Source organism: Salmo trutta, chromosome 13, assembly GCF_901001165.1.
Source record: "Salmo trutta chromosome 13, fSalTru1.1, whole genome shotgun sequence".
Lineage (NCBI taxonomy): Eukaryota > Metazoa > Chordata > Actinopteri > Salmoniformes > Salmonidae > Salmo > Salmo trutta.
Window position 1 is genome coordinate 19,006,382 of NC_042969.1, and position 21,391 is coordinate 19,027,772.

At 41.6% G+C, this 21,391-nt stretch overlaps 2 protein-coding genes across 3 annotated transcripts; one reads left to right on the forward strand and one right to left on the reverse strand.

Annotated features, from left to right (window-relative positions):
- Window positions 1-1,198: 1,198 nt before the first annotated feature.
- On the forward strand, window positions 1,199-12,508 carry LOC115205388 (uncharacterized). 2 transcript variants are annotated; one of them, XM_029771331.1, is made up of 6 exons: window positions 1,199-1,628; window positions 1,938-2,276; window positions 2,632-2,886; window positions 3,074-3,319; window positions 3,434-3,550; window positions 10,973-12,508. In XM_029771331.1, exons 1-6 carry the CDS (start codon window positions 1,580-1,582, stop codon window positions 11,230-11,232), a joined length of 1,266 nt encoding a protein of 421 aa, XP_029627191.1. In that variant the 5' UTR covers window positions 1,199-1,579; the 3' UTR covers window positions 11,233-12,508. The 2 variants fall into 2 exon arrangements, with proteins under 2 accessions (XP_029627191.1, XP_029627192.1); XM_029771332.1 differs by having other exon boundaries at window positions 1,204-1,628; window positions 3,074-3,211.
- A 1,084-nt stretch (window positions 12,509-13,592) lies between these two features.
- Window positions 13,593-19,749, reverse strand: LOC115205389 (homeobox protein CDX-1-like). The gene is made up of 3 exons (XM_029771333.1): window positions 19,191-19,749; window positions 15,602-15,750; window positions 13,593-14,400 (listed from the first exon to the last, which is right to left on the reverse strand). Exons 1-3 carry the CDS (start codon window positions 19,582-19,584, stop codon window positions 14,200-14,202), a joined length of 744 nt encoding a protein of 247 aa, XP_029627193.1. The 5' UTR covers window positions 19,585-19,749; the 3' UTR covers window positions 13,593-14,199.
- Window positions 19,750-21,391: the final 1,642 nt, after the last annotated feature.

Below are 21,391 nucleotides of genomic sequence, written 5' to 3' on the forward strand. Positions count from 1 at the left end.
AATAATTTGGACACGGGTTGTGCACTACTCATTGGGGTTTATTATTTTTATTTCCTTTGATGTTGTGTTAGAAAATGTATTTGTCTTTGAAAATGTATTAACACATATTGAACCTTATGTATGTTGCCTTGGTGGAGCCATTGATTGTTTCAATTTAATTTAATGCATGTGATAGTTTATCCTGATTTTATAACAGAAACCTATAATCATTTCATCTGAAGTTAATATCCTATTGTCATAACCCTAGATAGTTTACAATTCTTATTGGAGATGTCCTTCTCACCTAACATCCCATGCTGTTGAGATACTCTACATAAGTTAATATTGTGAGAGTTATATTCGAGCCTGGTGAGAGGGTTACATTTGCATGTTCGTCCAAAATAATTCCAGCATCTGAACAGTGCGCTCTGCAACTTTCCTTCAATTCGCGTGTCACCCATCTTCCCCATCATCCCCAGATGTTCCTGTTGTGTTCTCTGTCTGTTGCCAGTTCGTCTTGTCTTGTCAAGCATACCAGCGTGTTTCTTCATGTAACTGTTTTTCCTAGTCTCTGTTTTCTAGCATTCCCGGTTCCGACATTTTCTGCCTGCTATGACACTGAGCCCGCCTGCATGACCATTCAGTCTGCCCTGACCTCGAGCCTGCCTGCCGCTGAATGCCAAGCGTCACGTCTGGAGGAAACCAGGCACCGCTCATCACCTGGCCAATACCATCCCTACGGTGAAGTACATGAACAACACAACACCTCAACTGTATACCCTTGCCGTAGTGAGTCTTTCTGTTATTGATTGAACATGTTTTTTACCCTTTAAAGTTTCATCATACAGCCATAGTAACCATTTCCATCTACAACATGTTATTGTGTCTAGCCAACAGCTTCAACCCAAAAGGAATCAGTTGTAGCTAGCCGAAGACACCACAGGGTCACAAACCACTATTAGGGAAACATTGGACTTTGATCTGCTGGTGCTCTCTGTTTCATTTCTTATTTCTCTCACCTCTCCTCCTCTCAAATCCCTGTCTTTATATCTCTCCCTCTCACTTCTTCATTTATTTTTTAAATGATCACAATCTAAAATGGAGTGAAAGAGCCTACTAATTGTGAAGAAGAAGGTAGTGTCTTCATGTCAGTGTTGGACAGCAGTGTGTGAGAGCTGACCACTGCCCTGACACAACCAACGAGGTGTTATTTTCTCAGGTGCCAACACATCTTCTTCACACACAAAAGTAGCCTCACTTATCACATACTGTCTACATCCATCACACAGGAGACATGTAGCCAGCCTGGCTGTTCATATAATGAGGAAGTGAGACTTTGATGACGTGGCCCTTCCTCTTTCCTCTCAGTCAGAACCTATGAGTAGGGTCAAAATTACACTTTTTCTTTTGCTTGTCACAAACTGGGTGAATTATTCTGAGTGGCAGGAACAGCTACCTCTCATACTTTCCTTGCATTGGTTTTTTTTGTACCGTAAAACATTGCCATGTTATGGAAATTCAGCTCTGAATAGAAAATAGAGGACTTTGTTGAAGTACCAAAGTTAATTTGATAAACTGAGACCCTGCGTTGTAAAGAGACATGGAGGCTGTTTTAGGACTGTTGGTGATCTCAGCAGGAGTGTCTCATGGTAAGAAACATCTTCATATGTGTTGGTTTTCCTCTTCTTTTATGCAGAATATAGTATCAGAGTCTTGTATATCACGTAACAGAAATGACAGATGATGATAGACAATATTCAGAACACTGTAGAAGACAGTTGTCTCTTTACTCATTGTCCCATGATAATGATCACTGACTTAATGATCCCTATCACATTGATGCTGTTGGTTTGGTTATACTGTTAGTTACTTATATCCTCATCTGAAAAACCATACATGACTTGACATGGGTTAGAACAGTGATCGTCACTACAGTGTCTTTTCTTCTTGATCTTCAGGCTCGGAGACTCCCTGTGATGCTAGACAGAATGGATCTCAGTGTTATGGAGCTCTGGGAGGAACTGTCTATCTCCAGCTGATGACTGATGACACGGGATATGATGAACTCTCATTTTATAAAGGCTCAACTGGTGCTAAAACAAAGATACTCGAAATGAAGAAGGGCATATGGGTAATAAGAGACAACCCCATTAAAGACAGAGTAGACTTCTTTATAAACAATGGGACATTTAGGTTAAATAACACAAGAAGTACAGATTCTGGTGAATATCTGCTAGAAACATATAATTCAACAGGGATATCATCAGGGATCAGAGGACTACAACTGTTCATCGAAGGTAAATAACTAACTTACCAAATAATAATTACAAATGACAACTTTGACAAGCTATTGCTCTGGCTAAACTACAAATATGTGACTACCTAATAATACAAATAATGAGAAATGCATTTTATGTGTAACCATGGAGTCATTTTTATTTTCATAGTCTACTGTAGTTGCTACATAGAGTCATAACCACATCCATCAACATTAAACCATCTGTTGGTTATTTGAAATGCAGTCATTGTGTATCATGAATCTGCTGCTCCTGTTGACTACAGTAGTTTCTGTGGCTTTCAAGAAGAATGGCAGGTGTTGTTCTAATGTGTTATGCCCTCTTACTACAGTTGCATATCCTTCTTCCCCCACAGCTCCAGTGTCCAGTCCTCAGCTGTCCTCTGAGTGTCTGTCCCATGGAGAGATGAAGGTGTCCTGTTCCTCTGAGGGGGATGGTCCCCAGTACAGCTGGACTCTGGATGGACAGACACTGAACGACACTGAGACCTCTCCTGGTGATGAGACAAACACCATCACTCTGAAGAAAGGCCTGTCAGGAGATCTCACCTGTACCATCAGAAACAACATCAGCAGTGATACTGTCAGCAGGAGAATCTTACACTGTCCAGGTAATCTACTGTTTAATTTACTTTAAAAATACATTATGATCAACAATATTAATGATAATGATTATAATTATCAATGAGAAATAATATCAATAAGAATTGACCTGTTTCTAAACAGCACTATCCATTTGCCAGTATTTACATGTAATTTAGATACGCATGTGATTAATGTTGTTTGGATTGCCGACAGGGCTGATATATGTTAACTGCACCTTATCCAATGGGACACAAGTATCAGAGTGGGTGAATGCCACTGGTAATACCCTGTGTGTTGAGTCTACAACAGTGAAGACTGTGACTGAGGCCCCCACCAGTAAAGCCTCCACTGGTAAGGCCCCGGGGCATGACACCCTAATGACCTCCAGACCCAGCAATCACACCCATGGCTTGACTAACAGCACTACTACTAACACCACTCAGACCCTTTGGATTTTTAGTAAGTGATCATGCTTATTCTGATGTATTATTGCTATCATCATCACCATTAAGATGTTTTTACAATGGGGCAGTCTTCATTCTTATATGTTGTTGTGTCTGCTTCCTCTCTTAGCCACAAAGTACATAGGGATGGCAGCAGGGTCTCTGGCAGGAGTGGTCCTTGTCTTAGTGATGGTGTTGGCAGTTTACTGTGTCCAGAAGAAAAAGAAACCTCCTTCAAAGACTCCAGGTTAGAGGACATTTAGCTGTAGATCTTCAATTTACTCAATTACTACAATTTACCATGTCAGTCTGTCAGGGAGATATTTACAAGTAATCTCTCTCTCTGTCTCGCTCTATCTCTCTCTGTCTCGCGCTCTCTCTCTCTCTGTCTCGCGCTCTCTCTCTGTCTCTCTCTTTCTGTGTCTGTGTCGCTCTATGTCTCTGTCTCTCTCGCTCTGTGTCTCTGTCTCTTTCGCTCTGTGTCTCTGTCTCTCTCGCTCTGTGTGTCTCTCTCTCTGTGTCTCTCTCTCTCACTCTCTCTCTGTGTGTCTCTCTCTCTGTGTCTGTCTCTCTCTTTCTCTCTCTGTGTCTGTCTCTCTTTCTCTCTCTGTGTCTGTCTCTCTCGTTCTCTCTCTGTGTCTGTCACTGTCTGTCTCTGTCACTCTCTCACTGTCTGTCTCTCTCTGTCTGTCTCTGTGTGTGTCTCTCTCGCTCTGTGTCTCTGTCTCTCTCACTCTGTGTCTCTGTCTCTCTAGCTCTGTGTGTCTCTCTCTCTGTGTCTCTCTCACTCTCTCTCTGTGTGTCTCTCTCTCTGTCTGTCTCTCTCTTTCTCTCTCTGTGTCTGTCTCTCTTTTTCTCTCTCTGTGTCTGTCTCTCTCTTTCTCTCTCTGTGTCTGTCTCTCTATTTCTCTCTGTGTCTGTGTCTCTCTCCCTCTGTGTCTGTGTCTCTCTCTCTCTGTGTCTGTCTCTCTGTGTCTGTGTCTCTCTCTCTGTGTCTGTGTCTCTCTTGCTCTGTGTCTCTGTCTCTCTCGCTCTGTGTGTCTCTCTCTCACTCTCTCTCTGTGTGTCTCTCTCTCTGTCTGTCTTTCTCTTTCTCTCTCTGTGTGTCTCTCTCTCTCTGTCTCTCTCTCTTTCTGTGTCTGTGTGTCTCTCTCTCTCTCTCTGTGTCTGTGTGTCTCTCTCTCTCTGTGTGTGTCTCTCTCTCTCTGTGTGTCTGTGTGTCTCTCTCTCTCTGTGTCTGTGTCTCTCTCTCTCTCTCTCTCTCTCTGTGTCTGTGTGTCTCTCTCTCTCTCTCTGTGTCTGTGTGTCTCTCTCTCTCTCTGTGTGTCTGTGTGTCTCTCTCTCAAATTCTAATTCAAATTCAAGCTGCTTTATTGGCATGAAAAACATTGTGTTAATATTGCCAAAGCAACAATGTATAATATATACATTGTAATACAATTATAAACAATAACAAATAATAATATAAAATGGCAGTAAATAATAATACAAAATTAAAAATAATAACAATAAAATAGTAGTAAAATAATAGTAAAATAGTAGAATGCAATAAGTATAAAAATCTAAATATGGAAAATGAATCTATAACTAACTTATAACTAAATAACGGTCATCTTCACCATTACATCAGTACTACAACTACTATCATCATTACCACTACTACTACCACCACCATCACTAAACTGTTATCATTACCATTACCACCCATACCACTACTATTTGGAATGATAAACAACAATAATAATAGTAATAACAATAATAGTAATAATAAGTAAGTTACTGCTTACTATGCAGATGTTATTATTCAGTGTCCCTCAGGCTATGGCAGGCAAATACATATCTGGCTGCAAGAGGAGCCATTGCTCCTTCGCCCATGAGTATTTTTAGTTTTTCCTCTGGGTTTAATAAGTTCAAATTTTGAATAAATGTAGTCATTTCTGTGAAAAATGAATCTCTTTGTGAGGAATATTTCTCACAGTAAAGGAGAAAGTGCATCTCTGTCTCTACCTCCCCTGTCGTGCAGTGACCACATACACGCTCCTCTTTGGGTAGCCATGTCTTTTTATGTCTGCCGGTTTCTATTGCCAATCGGTGGTCACTCAGCCTGTACTTGGTAAGGATCTGTCTCTGCTTCGTATCTCTGACAGAGTAGAGATAATCAGCCAATTCATATTCTCTGTTTAGGGTCAGGTAGCAATTTAGTCGGCTTTGGGATTTTGTTTCGTTTTTCCAATGTTGTAAAAATGAGTCCTTTGATTGGTTCATGATTTTGTTTATTTGAATTCTTTCTTTTGAAGCAGTGCTGGTGTCAGCTTTGTGTCTCTCTCTGTCTGTGTCTGTCTCTCTCTCTCTGTGTCTGTGTCTCTCTCTGTCTGTCTCTGTCTCTCTCTGTCTGTCTCTGTCTCTCTCTGTGTCTGTGTCTCTCTCTGTCTGTCTCTGTCTCTCTCTGTCTGTCTCTGTCTCTCTCTCTGTCTGTGTCTCTCTCTCTCTCTGTCTGTGTGTCCCTCTCTCTCTCTCTGTGTCTGTGTGTGTCTCTCTCTGTGTCTGTGTGTCTCTCTCTGTCTGTCTCTGTCTCTCTCTCTGTCTGTCTGTGTCTCTCTGTTACTCTCTCGCTGTCTGTCTGTCTCTCTGTCTGTCTCTCTCTTTCTGTGTCTGTGTCTCTCTCTCTCTCTGTGTCTGTGTCTCTCTGTGTCTGTGTCTCTCTCTCTGTGTCTGTCTCCCTCTCTCTGTGTCTGTGTCTCTCTCTCTCTGTGTCTGTGTCTCTCTCTGTCTGTGTCTGTCTCTCTCTCTCTGTGTCTGTGTCTCTCTCTGTCTGTCTCTGTCTCTCTCTGTGTCTGTGTCTCTCTCTGTCTGTCTCTGTCTCTCTCTGTCTGTCTCTGTCTCTCTCTCTGTCTGTGTCTCTCTCTCTCTCTGTCTGTGTGTCTCTCTCTCTCTCTCTGTGTCTGTGTGTGTCTCTCTCTGTGTCTGTGTGTCTCTCTCTGTCTGTCTCTGTCTCTCTCTCTGTCTGTCTGTGTCTCTCTGTTACTCTCTCGCTGTCTGTCTGTCTCTCTGTCTGTCTCTCTCTTTCTGTGTCTGTGTCTCTCTGTGTCTGTGTCTCTCTCTCTCTGTGTCTGTCTCCCTCTCTCTGTGTCTGTGTCTCTCTCTCTCTGTGTCTGTGTCTCTCTCTGTCTGTGTCTGTCTCTCTCTCTCTGTGTCTGCGTCTCTCTCTCTGTGTCTGTGTCTCTCTCTCTCTGTGTCTGTGTCTCTCTCTCTCTGTGTCTGTGTCTCTCTCTCTCTGTGTCCGTGTCTCTCTCTCTGTGTCTGTGTCTCTCTCTCTCTCTCTCTCTCTGTGTTTGTGTGTCTCTCTCTCTCTGTGTCTGTCTCTCTCTCTCTCTCTGTGTCTGTGTCTCTCTCTCTCTCTCTGTGTGTCTGTGTCTCTCTCTCTCTCTCTGTCTGTGTTTGTCTCTCTTGGTGTCTCTCTATGTCTCTGTCACTGTCTGTGTCTCTCTCTCTCTCTGTGTCTCTCTTTCTCAAATTCAAATTCAAGCTGCTTTATTGGCATGAAAAACATTGTGTCAATATTGCCAAAGCAACAATGTATACAATATAAATTGTAATACAGTTATAAACAATAATAAATAATAATATAAAATGGCAGTAAATTAAATGCAAAAATAATAACAGTAAAATGGTAACAGTCAATAGTAGAATGTAATGTAATAAATATAAATATGGAAAATGAAACTAACTTATGACTAAATAACGGTCATCTTCACCATTACATCAGTACTACAACTACCATCATCATTACCACTACTACTACCACCACCATCACTAAACTGTTATCATTACCATTACCACCCATACCACTACTACCACTACTACCACCACCACCACCATCACTAAACTGCTATCATTACCATTACCACCCATACCACTACTATTTGGAATGATAAACAACAATAATAATAGTAATAACAATAATAGTAATAATAAGTAAGTTACTGCTTACTATGCAGATGTTATTATTCAGTGTCCCTCAGGCTATGGCAGGCAAATACATATCTGGCTGCAAGAGGAGCCATTGCTCCTTCGCCCATGAGTATTTTTAGTTTTTCCTCTGGGTTTAATAAGTTCAAATTTGGAATAAATGTAGTCATTTCTGTGAATAATGAATCTCTTTGTGAGGAATATTTATCACAGTAAAGGACAAAGTGCATCTCTGTCTCTACCTCCCCTGTCATGCAGTGACCACATACACGCTCCTCTTTGGGTAGCCATGTCTTTTTATGTCTGCCGGTTTCTATTGCCAATCGGTGGTCACTCAGCCTGTACTTGGTAAGGATCTGTCTCTGCCAGGTGGTCACTCAGCCTGTACTTGGTAAGGATCTGTCTCTGCTTCGTATCTCTGACAGAGTAGAGATAATCAGCCAATTCATATTCTCTGTTTAGGGTCAGGTAGCAATTTAGTCGGCTTTGGGATTTTGTTTCGTTTTTCCAATGTTGTAAATATGAGTCCTTTGATTGGTTCATGATTTTGTTTATTTGAATTCTTTCTTTTGAAGCAGTGCTGGTGTCAGCTTTGTGTCTCTCTCTGTCTGTGTCTGTCTCTCTCTCTCTGTGTCTGTGTCTCTCTCAGTCTGTCTCTGTCTCTCTCTGTCTGTCTCTGTCTCTCTCTGTGTCTGTGTCTCTCTCTGTCTGTCTCTGTCTCTCTCTGTCTGTCTCTGTCTCTCTCTCTGTCTGTGTCTCTCTCTCTCTCTGTCTGTGTGTCCCTCTCTCTGTGTCTGTGTGTGTCTCTCTCTGTGTCTGTGTGTCTCTCTCTGTCTGTCTCTGTCTCTCTCTCTGTCTGTCTGTGTCTCTCTGTTACTCTCTCGCTGTCTGTCTGTCTCTCTGTCTGTCTCTCTCTTTCTGTGTCTGTGTCTCTCTCTCTCTGTGTCTGTGTCTCTCTGTGTCTGTGTCTCTCTCTCTGTGTCTGTCTCCCTCTCTCTGTGTCTGTGTCTCTCTCTCTCTGTGTCTGTGTCTCTCTCTGTCTGTGTCTGTCTCTCTCTCTCTGTGTCTGTGTCTCTCTCTGTCTGTCTCTGTCTCTCTCTGTCTGTCTCTGTCTCTCTCTGTGTCTGTGTCTCTGTCTGTCTCTGTCTCTCTCTGTCTGTCTCTGTCTCTCTCTCTGTCTGTGTCTCTCTCTCTCTCTGTCTGTGTGTCTCTCTCTCTCTCTCTCTCTGTGTCTGTGTGTGTCTCTCTCTGTGTCTGTGTGTCTCTCTCTGTCTGTCTCTGTCTCTCTCTCTGTCTGTCTGTGTCTCTCTGTTACTCTCTCGCTGTCTGTCTGTCTCTCTGTCTGTCTCTCTCTTTCTGTGTCTGTGTCTCTTTGTGTCTGTGTCTCTCTCTCTCTCTCTGTGTCTGTCTCCCTCTCTCTGTGTCTGTTTCTCTCTCTCTCTGTGTCTGTGTCTCTCTCTGTCTGTGTCTGTCTCTCTCTCTGTGTCTGCGTCTCTCTCTCTGTGTCTGTGTCTCTCTCTCTCTGTGTCTGTCTCTCTCTCTCTGTGTGTCTGTGTCTCTCTCTCTCTGTGTCTGTGTCTCTCTCTCTGTGTCTGTGTCTCTCTCTCTGTGTCTGTGTCTCTCTCTCTCTCGCTCTCTCTGTGTTTGTGTGTCTCTCTCTCTGTGTCTGTCTCTCTCTCTCTCTCTCTGTGTCTGTGTCTCTCTCTCTCTCTCTCTCTGTGTGTCTGTGTCTCTCTCTCTCTCTCTGTCTGTGTTTGTCTCTCTTGGTGTCTCTCTATGTCTCTGTCACTGTCTGTGTCTCTCTCTCTCTCTGTGTCTCTCTTTCTCAAATTCAAATTCAAGCTGCTTTATTGGCATGAAAAACATTGTGTCAATATTGCCAAAGCAACAATGTATACAATATAAATTGTAATACAGTTATAAACAATAATAAATAATAATATAAAATGGCAGTAAATTAAATGCAAAAATAATAACAGTAAAATGGTAACAGTCAATAGTAGAATGTAATGTAATAAATATAAATATGGAAAATGAAACTAACTTATGACTAAATAACGGTCATCTTCACCATTACATCAGTACTACAACTACCATCATCATTACCACTACTACTACCACCACCATCACTAAACTGTTATCATTACCATTACCACCCATACCACTACTACCACTACTACTACCACCACCATCACTAAACTGTTATCATTACCATTACCACCCATACCACTACTATTTGGAATGATAAACAACAATAATAACAGTAATAACAATAATAGTAATAATAAGTAAGTTACTGCTTACTATGCAGATGTTATTATTCAGTGGCCCTCAGGCTATGGCAGGCAAATACATATCTGGCTGCAAGAGGAGCCATTGCTCCTTCGCCCATGAGTATTTTTAGTTTTTCCTCTGGGTTTAATAAGTTAAAATTTGGAATAAATGTAGTCATTTCTGTGAATAATGAATCTCTTTGTGAGGAATATTTATCACAGTAAAGGACAAAGTGCATCTCTGTCTCTACCTCCCCTGTCGTGCAGTGACCACATACACGCTCCTCTTTGGGTAGCCATGTCTTTTTATGTCTGCCGGTTTCTATTGCCAATCGGTGGTCACTCAGCCTGTACTTGGTAAGGATCTGTCTCTGCCAGGTGGTCACTCAGCCTGTACTTGGTAAGGATCTGTCTCTGCCAGGTGGTCACTCAGCCTGTACTTGGTAAGGATCTGTCTCTGCCAGGTGGTCACTCAGCCTGTACTTGGTAAGGATCTGTCTCTGCCAGGTGGTCACTCAGCCTGTACTTGGTAAGGATCTGTCTCTGCCAGGTGGTCACTCAGCCTGTACTTGGTAAGGATCTGTCTCTGCTCCGTATCTCTGACAGAGTAGAGATAATCAGCCAATTCATATTCTCTGTTTAGGGTCAGGTAGCAATTTAGTCGGCTTTGGGATTTTGTTTCGTTTTTCCAATGTTGTAAATATGAGTCCTTTGATTGGTTCATGATTTTGTTTATTTGAATTCTTTCTTTTGAAGCAGTGCTGGTGTCAGCTTGGTTGATGAGGTCCAACACCAGCTGACTGAGAGGGCTCGTTTCTGGGCTCAGCTCTTGGCTTTGAAGTGCTTTAAATTGCAGACTTGAATTTGGACTTGAATTTAGATGTAGCCAAAATTTTAATGATCTTTTCTGTATTTTCATTATTACTGGAAAGCGGCCCAATTCTGCCCGACATGCATTAGTTGGTGTATTTCTCTGGACTTGTAGAATTCCGACAGAATTCTGCATGTAGGGCTTCAATTGGATGTTTGTCCCACATTTTAAAGTCCAGTTTATTGAGTGGCCCCCAAACCTCACTTCCGTAAAGAGCTATTGGTAGGATTACACTGTCAAATATTTTGGTCCAAATTCTAATTGGGATGTTGATTTTGAATAATTTCATTTTTATTGCATACAATGCTCTGCAGGCTTTTTATTTGAGTGCATTCACTGCCATATTAAAGTTTCCCGATGCAGATATGGTTAGACCAAGGTAGGTGTAATTTTTAGTGTGTTCAATCATGGTGTTGTTCAGGGTGAATTTATATTTGTGTTTCTGACATCTGTTTTTTGGGGGGGAAAATGTCTCTCTGTCTCTGTCTGTCTCTCTCTGTCTCTCTCTCTCTATGTCTCTCTCTCTCTATGTCTCTCTCTCTCTATGTCTCTCTAGTTATCCCTCTTTCCACAGTGAAGGGTGACAGCCAGGATGTGGAATATGCTGATGTCAGGATACTGAGGAAGGAAATGAGACAGAAGGAGAGGGAGGCGCCGGTGGAGGTGGAATATGGGCAAGTGAAAGTAGCGGGTGGTCCCCAGCAGCTGGTGGAGGTGGAGTATGGACAGATTACAATATTAGAGGGTACCAGGAGGAAGGTAGACACGCCTGAGGAGGAGTCTTGTATGTACGCCAGTGTACGGAAAGGACAGTGAGCAAGGTACTGTCTAGATAGAATATGTTAGAATAGAAGGAGGCTGAGAGTTGAATCCCTGGTGCGTCCCCCAAATCTCTGCGTTCTCTTGAGGTGTGCACTTGTTCACTTGTAGTCATGGATTTGAAAGGGATGCCGAAACCAATCCTACACCAATCCAATGCTTTGAAATATATGTGGGGAGTAGTGAACAAGTGCACGCTTCAGGAGAAAGGAGAGATTATTGGGAATCAACCCCTGAGAGGCCCAGAGTTGACACAGACGGCAGACATGTTGAATCATGTTGTCTTAGTTACAGTTACAGTGCTTTGCATGTTGATGCGTGTTAGTACATAGTGTCTCTTTCCAAGAAGTGGAGACATTACTTCTGTTTTTCTTGCCCACATTTCTTTTTTTCCAAAACAGTTTTTACACTTGGTTGTGTTGCGGTCACTTGTTCCTTTCAGATGTGTGATATGTCACAAAATATTTACTGTTTTTGCTGTGTGATTACATCCTTCTTGAATTATTCTCTAACATTCAATACTGCTTAAAGAATTACTGCGGGATTTGTAATAATTGCATAACTGGAATTCATCAGCTATCGTAGGCTACTTACTCATTTCCAATGCCTTAAGTAAGTTCTTTAAAGCATGCAGTCCATCTCCCTAAATGGATACATCTATATATATGATGTGCAGGTACTGTGTGCTGAATAAAGGTATAATTAACTATCTTAGATATGATCAGAAATATATGTACATACAGTACATATGTGGATGCCATGGTGCTTGTCCTCATAGACAAACAACAAATAAGAGTATATTTTATTATTTAACAAATGTTATTTATTTTTGAGCTATTGCAATCACATGTTAATGTTATACAATTTTTCTCTTCAAAAATACAGTACATGGCAATATCTTTTCACACCATCAACATATTTGTTTCCACATCTTTGGTTTCGCCGTTTATAAAGTTGCTAATGCATTTCCTGTTTGAATCACATGATTTCCAGTCGAAACTCCCCTCAGCCAGAGGTAATCAACAGACTGAGTGGCTGAAAATATATTGCTGTGGCTTTTTTGGAGACATCACCATACTTGGTTATGTACTAAAGAATTATACTGCATATCAAAATAAGAATAGAACACATTGGGAAGAGGACGTTGAGAAATAAGGATACTGATGTTTCTAACAGTGTTGACAACATAATAATTTCTCATGCTTCATTGTTGATGCCGTTGTGTGATGAAAAAATTACAATTTGATAATAAAAGGTTGTTTTTAAAAAGCAAGCAACTGTTGGTGCCTGTATTCTTTGATTCTAACATATAGAGGTCAGAGGTCATCCCATCTGAGGAGTAATAAACCGTCTTTATGGCTCATCATAGGTGAACTCTCCATAACCCCAGGCTCACGAATGTACCTCTATGTGGTTACCGATCTAAAGGGGAGGTGGCCCAGATATGCTGCTCTAACCATCTATCTAACTAACATCTTCCTCTGATATCTTCTTGTCTTCTAATGTCTCCTATTGGACGATAATCAGGAAGTAAGTGCCTATATCCCCATATACGTTTTACAGCAATGCAATGAGCACAGTCCCCATCAACATGTGATGCAAACAGCTTAGATAAGACTTGGATAAGTCTTTGATCCTGTTTAAACCCTGCACCATTTATAAGTTTGAGCAATTATTAAACTTTTCCGCTTGCATTTTTTTTGTGTGAGCTTAGTGCGGTTTTGAAGTGCTACTTCCCCCTTTTTTATTGGTTAAAAAGTGGCCATAATTATAGCACAAGGGGAAAAATAACAATCTACAGCTTTGTATCGTATCTACAGAAGACCAACCATAATCCTCTGTCATGTTAAAATCAGTTATATACCAACATTACAAAGGTCAATGTCTGGGACTGTGAGATGGGAAGCTCAGCGACTGGAACTTTGCCCTCCATACCCTTAGATCTGCCTGTTAACACTAGAGAGCAATAGTAATGGCGTCTTTATGAAGGCACTAACTCTGCCATGGCTCGCTGGACAAAGCTTACGGGGAAATGAATGGAGTTTTTGAATGATTTTAGTATAAACGCTGAAAATAAGGTCTGTGGTAAACACAGGCTTAGGATATATTCTACGTTTTGTTCTAGGAGATAGTCTTCTTCAGCTAACGTCAGCACATAAAGGCATAAACGAACCAGAGGTAACTCATTTCTGTTTTTTAGGACTACAAGCTGGCGAGCTCTATTGACAAACACGCACATACAAGCAATAAAAGGCCTGACAGACTTTCACTGCCCAAACAAAAGAACTAGCGGAATCATGCTCCACTATCCTTATTGATTTCCTATTCATAATATTTCAGTAAATACACATTCTCTCAACATCTCTTCAATTTAACATCTTCACAGTTCCTCAAAACCAATCATACTTTTCTTACAAAATATAGAAAAAAACATAGAAAACATGTGCTTCATAACAGTCATGTTATTTTGCAGTTACAAATTAATTGGATTAAGAAAATACAGTATCAACACAAAAGCAGTTACAGTGTTTTTATACATTTGCATAGTGTAACATGTGCTTCTCTCTCTCAGATTTGTAAATGTTTTATATTTAAGCAGGCAAGTCAGTTGGTAACAAATTCTTGACAGCCTACCCCAGACAACACTGGGCACCACCCTATGGGACTCCCAATCACAGCCAGATGTTATGTAGCTTAGATTTGAACCAGGTATTGCAATAGCACCTCTTGTGCTGAGATGCAGTGTCTTAGACCACTGCGCCACTCCGGAGCCCAGATAACTTTGGGCTATATCAGAACACAAAACGTAGTATTATATTAGAGGTGTGTAGTGACAGATGCATGTAATAGTATTTTCATCACATCATTGAGGTCAATTACATCTTATGTAGTGATTGTCATGGGAATACCAGTTTGCTATGGTTATTCCAGTGTTGTACAGTATGTCTACGGTAAAGGAACTCCTCAGTACTTCTCTTTGATAGTCGTTGATATCGTCTCTGACAACAAGCTGCTGCAGCTGGTTGCTATGGAACCGTTGCTGGGGTAAGCCAGGCTGGGCGGGGTCAGGGTGGGAGTGGTCGTGGAAGCCTGCAGGGACAGCAGGATCTTCTCCTTGGTTATCTTCCTCTCCTTGGCTCTCCTGTTCTGAAACCAGATCTTCACCTGTGATGATGTCAGTGAATGATAAGAATGTACCTACAGTGTGAGGTCAGGTTTCTATGCACAGATAATCCACCTGTTGTTCTGAAACTCACCTGCGATCCAAACAATAAATTCTGAAACTGATTGGATTCTAAATAATTGATCCTCAGTGACCCACATGGCTCTCAGAGACGTGCCTGTTTTTCTCATCTGTCTCTCTGACATACTTGTCTCTCTCACTTGCCTGTCTGTCTCTCTGCCATCTACCTGTCTCTCTGAGAGGCTGTCCCATGGCCAGCTGTGTACTGGAACTTCTTCTACAGCTCTCAAATTGTCTCTCTGACCCACCTGTCTCTCTGAGAGGCTGAAGCCCAGGGCCAGTTCTGTCTCTCTGAGAGGATGAGGCCCAGGGCCAGTTCTGTCTCTCTGACCCACCTGTCTCTCTGAGAGGCTGTGGCCCAGGGCCAGTTCTGTCTCTCTGACCCACCTGTCTCTCTGAGAGGCTGAGGCCCAGGGCCAGTTCTGTCTCTCTAACACACACCTGTCTCTCTGAGAGTTTGAGGCCCAGGGCCAGTTCTGTCTCTCTAACACACACCTGTCTCTCTGAGAGGCTGAGGCCCAGGGCAAGTTCCCATCCCTCTGACCCACCTGTCTCTCTGAGAGACTGAGACCCAGGGCAAGTTCCCATCCCTCTGACCCGCCTGTCTCTCAGAGGTTGAGGCCCAGGTCCAGTTCTGTCTCTCTGACCCACCTGTCTCTCTGAGAGGCTGAGGCCTAGGGCCAGTTCTGTCTCTCTGACCCACCTGTCTCTCCGAGAGGCTGAGGCCCAGGGCCAGTTCCCATCCCTCTGACCCACCTGTCTCTCTGAGAGGCTGAGGCCCAGGGCCAGTTCTGTCTCTCTGACCCACCTGTCTCTCTGAGAGGCTGAGGCCCAGGGCCAGTTCTGTCTCTCTGACCCACCTGTCTCTCTGAGAGGCTGAGGCCCAGGGCCAGTTCTGTCTCTCTGACCCACCTGTCTCTCTGAGAGGCTGAGGCCCAGGGCCAGTTCTGTCTCTCTGACCCACCTGTCTCTCTGAGAGGCTGAGGCCCAGGGCAAGTTCCCATCCCTCTGACCCACCTGTCTCTCTGAGAGACTGAGGCCCAGGCCCAGTTCCCATCCCTCTGACCCACCTGTCTCTCTGAGAGGCTGAGGCCCAGGGCCAGTTCTGTCTCTCTGACCCACCTGTCTCTCTGAGAGGCTGAGGCCCAGGGAAAGTTCTGTCTTCCTCCTGATGGTGATGTATCTACTGGACTGGAACTCCTTCTCTAGCTCCAGGCACTGCTGGTCTGTGTACACCACCCTGTACTTGTCCTTGGTGCGTGTCTTCCCTCCTGGACACAAGAATGACAATGTTACAACAACACAACAATACATTATAATAACTGATGATAACATGCATGTTCCAGCATTGATTCATATATTTTTTTAATCACAGTCAATATGTTGACATTTTAACCCTGTTGAACTTTAATGTTAAGTGGATGGCTGTATAAAACATCTTCATGAGAGGGCCATGAACAGTACCAAGTCATGCCCTATACTGTTAGAAAGCCCTGATATCTTGCTTTTTGTTTAGTATTTATTATTTATCTATGACTTGTATGCACTTTTTACTGCCATAGTAGGAAGAAAAATAGTAGCATGAAAAATAGTACACCGTAGATGTTTTATTTCCTATGCTATGAACAATGTATCGTGGGGAATAGGGCTTGATTTTCTTCTAATAATCTACTTATACTCAATATCAACTTTACAATTGAGATGATATAAGATTTCAGCTGCCTTATTACTGTAATCATTTTTTATATAACTACTGTAGTGGTCAGGGAAAATCCAACTCATTTCCTGGTACACTGCTTTCATTCATTGTTCTCCCTCCCCTGTGAATGTACCACAGCGTTGGCCAACAACTCTACAGATTCGTCAAGCTCTCAGCTTACATCTAATATAAAGTTTGTGATGAACACAAAGTGGTTTTGTTTCACATCAAGTTGTTTTTATTTGAATATAAATCAATTTCTGTTTGTTGTACAGCGACGGGACTATGTCGTATCGCTACAGTACACTCAGTTTTGCAGCGCTATGCGACTTATATGCCTGTGATAGACAGTTTTGTCACAAACTGAAGGTCAGTCCAATCAGCCCATGAGCATTAAGGCGGGACTCCCGACCCACCCATGGCTTTTGATAACCCCATACCCAAGAGCCATCCGAGGCCAACTGAATTGAAACAGGGTTGTCAGCCAGAAGTTGATTTGTAAATGAATTGCCTTGATATGCCTTGATAAAACAATTAAATTATAACAAAAGTCACCTAAGTAACTTAACGTTTAAGAGGTTGGGTTACATTTATATAGTATGAGGTGATGAGAAATACAAAAACTGTATGACAACTCTGGAAGGAATTGGCTAAAACATCCCTAACATATCTAGCTAAGTATAAAGCCTCCAATGACAGTGTGAATATGTTTCCATGACTAAGGCTGTACAATGTGTGAACAGTGTCACCATAGACTGCTGAAATTGCTGATGGTGACATGGAGTCACACCGGGACGGTTGAAAACTCCCTGAAAGCCTCAACTACCCTATTAACCATGTTAATCATAGCCACCGTGTAAGAGACCACAAAACATTACTGTGGTGGTTCTTATCACTGTGAGAGCTGTTTACATAGGTGTTTACATAGTTAGCCATTCATTCACACTTGCGTGCGTACACACACACACACACACACACATATACACATCCCTCCCAAACACACACAGCGCCAGGGATGGATGAGTCAGGGAGATGGTATTGATCCACAGGGGAAGTCTTGACGGCACGGTGTGAAGTACATTGATTGCAACAGGGCGAGGAGGGTTGAGATAAGACCAGGGAAGTTTCCTGGAGAGGAGGGTTGGTCCTGAGACAACCAGACAAACCCCTGGCTGTCAGCCTTATCTGCCCAGCCTGTCACTCCCATAGTGGACAGAGAGGGTGGGGAACCACATGTCACAGACTCCCTGTACTCGGCTGTTAGCTTTTCACTCAAATCTTTCACCAACCAAGGGAATAGGTGAAAAGGTTCTGTTAGATGGATATGTGTGATGTTTTGTATTGGTTCTGAGCCGTGTGTGAATATGTATTCCGTCGTCAGTGTGTCACCAATGCTTGTCCTGTGTCCTGTACACCTAGTCAAAACTCAAAACCTGACGTCTGCCATTGAGTACTGTCATCGGATCAACACAATGGCTATTTGTCTAATAGGTGTTCTACTCTACGAGATGTTGGTAAATCAACGAACTGTTGCAGTTCTGTTCAACGATAGATAGACTACTGTATCAGAGGATTTCCTTTGTAAATGAAATGCTGTTACAAAATAAACACATTCTATTGGGGAAATAATAGGCCTAGTCAAGTTGACTGTGTCTATTGGCATCATGCAGATTATTCTATTATTACATAGTAATAGGACGTTTGCATTGTGTTTACATTGCTCTATGAGTTCAGTGGAACAATTTCTTATCAACTGTGTAAACCTTTGCATGCAACGTGGTCTCAGAGCATTTCATATTATTCTGTACGCAAATCTGTGGCACTCCATTTAGTACGGTTTTACATTATGTTAGGTTACGTTATGAATGGAATCGCGGTCAGAAAAACGTAAAATATATGACGTATTGTTCTGAGGCCAGGCTATTGCATGAGATAAATCCATGCAAATTTGTGTGGGTCAATAATGAAGGAATAGGCTACAGTACATACTCTGGTATTCAACAGGCACTAATCTCTGCAGGCAATAGTGGATATTCAGTGGATATTCGGTTTTGTCTCATCAATAGTTATTGAACCAAGCATGCCATGACTATGAAGATGGTATGTTCTGATCCAGGGGTGGATGGAGAAAAATCCACTTTTATTTGATATAAATAATAATATTTCTGATTTCAATCTTCAATAGCTCTTAGACAAACTGTGCCATGATTATGAAAATGATATATTCTGAATGGGGGGAGGATGGACAAAAATACAAAGATATTTTTTTTTTTTAAATGTCTTCATATTTAAAAAAAAAAATTGCTTTCAATCTCCAATAGCTCTTACACAAAGCATGTCATGACTATGAAAAGGATTTATCAAAAAACAAAAACGAATAACATTTTTAGATCCTCCCCTTATTCAGAATATATCATTTTCATACTCATGGACCTCTTTGTCTAAGAGCTATTGAATATTGAAATCAGAAATCTTATTATTCATGAAAAATATATATATTTAAAAAAGGGTTGATTTTTCTCCATCCTCCCCTGGTTCCTGAGTGGCGCAGCGGTCGCAAGCGGTCCGTGCTTTAAATCCTAGCTGCATCACATCCGGCTGTGATTAGGAGTCCTGTAGGGCGGTGCACAACTGGCCCAGCGTTGCCTGAGTTTGGCTGGGGTAGGCTGTCATTGTAAATAAGAACTTGTTCTTAACTGACTTGCCTAGTTAAATAAAGGTCAAAAAAATCTTCATAGTCATGGCATTCTTGGTTCAATATCTATTGACGAGAGTAAACCGAATATCCTGTAGAAAACAAATTTAACCTAGGGCTGGTACCAGAAGCAACTGTTAGCCCCAAGACTTTCATATTAAGATTATGAAATGTACGTTATCAGAGAAATGGTCAATGAAAATGCTGAATTTGTTATAAAACTACACCTACTCTATATTATTATTAAAAGGGAAATTCAAATCAAGCCGTATGTGGTTTGTGATATGCTCAAAGCAAATGGGATTTGGGAATGTTACCAGTACTAGATGAATGTATATTTCGTCTGATCCCAGTGTACGAGTTTCTTCTCTGTGAGTCTGGAGAATACTGCCTGGTATGTGAGTCGAGTGACGGGAGAATTCCGGGACCGGCAGGCGAGATGGAAGTCAGTTCGGGTGAACTAACACGTATTTGTTCCATAACAGGGTTCGAACCGGGGAAGCCCGCACTGTGGCCATAAAGTGACCACTGCTCCAGCGGGGCTTCGTAAACGGGGTTCCACAGACTTGTCGTCTGGGCATGCGGGCCACTGATGCCCGTGACGTGATGATAACTGGTGAACTCCGCATATTGCATGAAGTTCTGAGTCTGGCGTCTTATGGAATTTGAGTACATTCCGGTTTCTTTATCCAGCAGGTAACTCATGTACATCTCAATGAATTAACTCATCTGCACGCACGGTAATCCAAAAATTACAACCACAAATTCTGGTGAAATTCTCGGCTTGCCACCTTGTAAACTACACTGTACACACCTGTCGAGTAGTGTCAAGCTACACCTTTATAGTGTTGTCTGTCGGACAGGTTGACAGTTCGAAGGTATCCCCATGACGTCAAATGTACAACCAGGCGGTACTACCTTGTGTTAGCTTAGCTCCTTACATCAAGATTATTACTGTAGTGAATAATTTATTTCAGGAGCAGTTGAAGCCTTTGAGGCGAGGACATCACCATGGTTATTTAATGTACAAATCGATTCCTCAAGTCAAAGCCAATCACTGTGCTTTTGTTTATCTATGAGGTGCGGGGATATTATATTTCCTCTTACAAATCTGACACACTGCACGTTACTTTTACAGTGGCCATATGGGGGCATCAGATTGCTGCAACCTAGTCTCAGAGCATTTCGTATTCATATTATTCTGTATGTAAATCCGAGACACTCCATTTATTATGATATGCTACGTTTTGTATGGTATGTATTCATTTGTGGATGTCTATCACCAATATCATATGATATTTTACAAATTACAATTAATATTATAGGTTTTGAATTCTCAAAACTTACAATATGTTACGAATTTGCAAAACGTTTGATATGTTACGAATTCTTGCTAGCTGGCTAACGTTAGCTAGATTAGGGTTAAGGTTCAATTTAGGAGTTAGGTTAAAGGGTTTAGGACAGGGAAAGGGTTAGCTAAAATGGAGAAGGTTAGGGGACAGGTTAGCTAAGATGCTAAGTAGTTGAAAAGCAGCTAAAATGTAGCAAGTAGTTGTTAAGTTTATTAATTAGCTACAATTGTTTGTGATGCAATACGAACTTGCAACCTTTGGGTTGCTAGACGTTTGCATTATACGCCTACCCATCCACCCAAACCAACCACCCTACTTTAGTTTTTGCCTTAAACCACCTAGCAAAATGTAGTTGGTTTTGGTTGAAAGTGAAAGTTGAAAATACTTATTTTTCAGGTACTTGCATATACATAGACACAGTATAAAAAATTGGTCTATGAACAATTTTTTGAAACAATCATACACATACACAGTATTTATTTACAACATTCAAGTGCTAATTGTCTTTATTCCACTACTGAAGAAGCATGACTCAAATCACCTTATCATATTTCAAACATCCAGCCTGACAAAATATACATTTTTTATTCCATTAAGGGAATTATTGCCAATACATACAAAGGGGTTTCCAATTTTAATGTAACATTTAGTAATCATCATTATTCATGCAACCAACTGAAAATGGATTTGTAATTATATTGTTACAAACAAATGAGTAAAACAAGCTTATATTTTAGGTTGGACATTGCATCCTATTCTTAGTCTTTTAATCAATGGCATTAACATATTGGAAAACCAAAGAACTGACCAATCATCCAACTATTGCAAAACTAATGAACCGACCAATCAACCAAACAAAACCAATGAACAAATATGTGAAAAAGCAATACATACTTTATGTTGGTCCATCTTAGTATGAAAAACAGTATCATTTTGGTATGTATCTTCCACCTTGTCAGAATTGTGCATGGTATGTACACTGAGTTTACAAAATGTAAACAGCTGCTCTTCTATGAAAGACTGACCAGGTGAATCCAGGTGATATGATCCTTTATTAATGTCACTTGTTAAATCCACTTCAATCAGTGTAGATGAAGGGGAGGAGACAGGTTAAAGAAGGATTTTCAAGCCTTAAGACAATTGAGACATGTATTGTGTGTATGTGT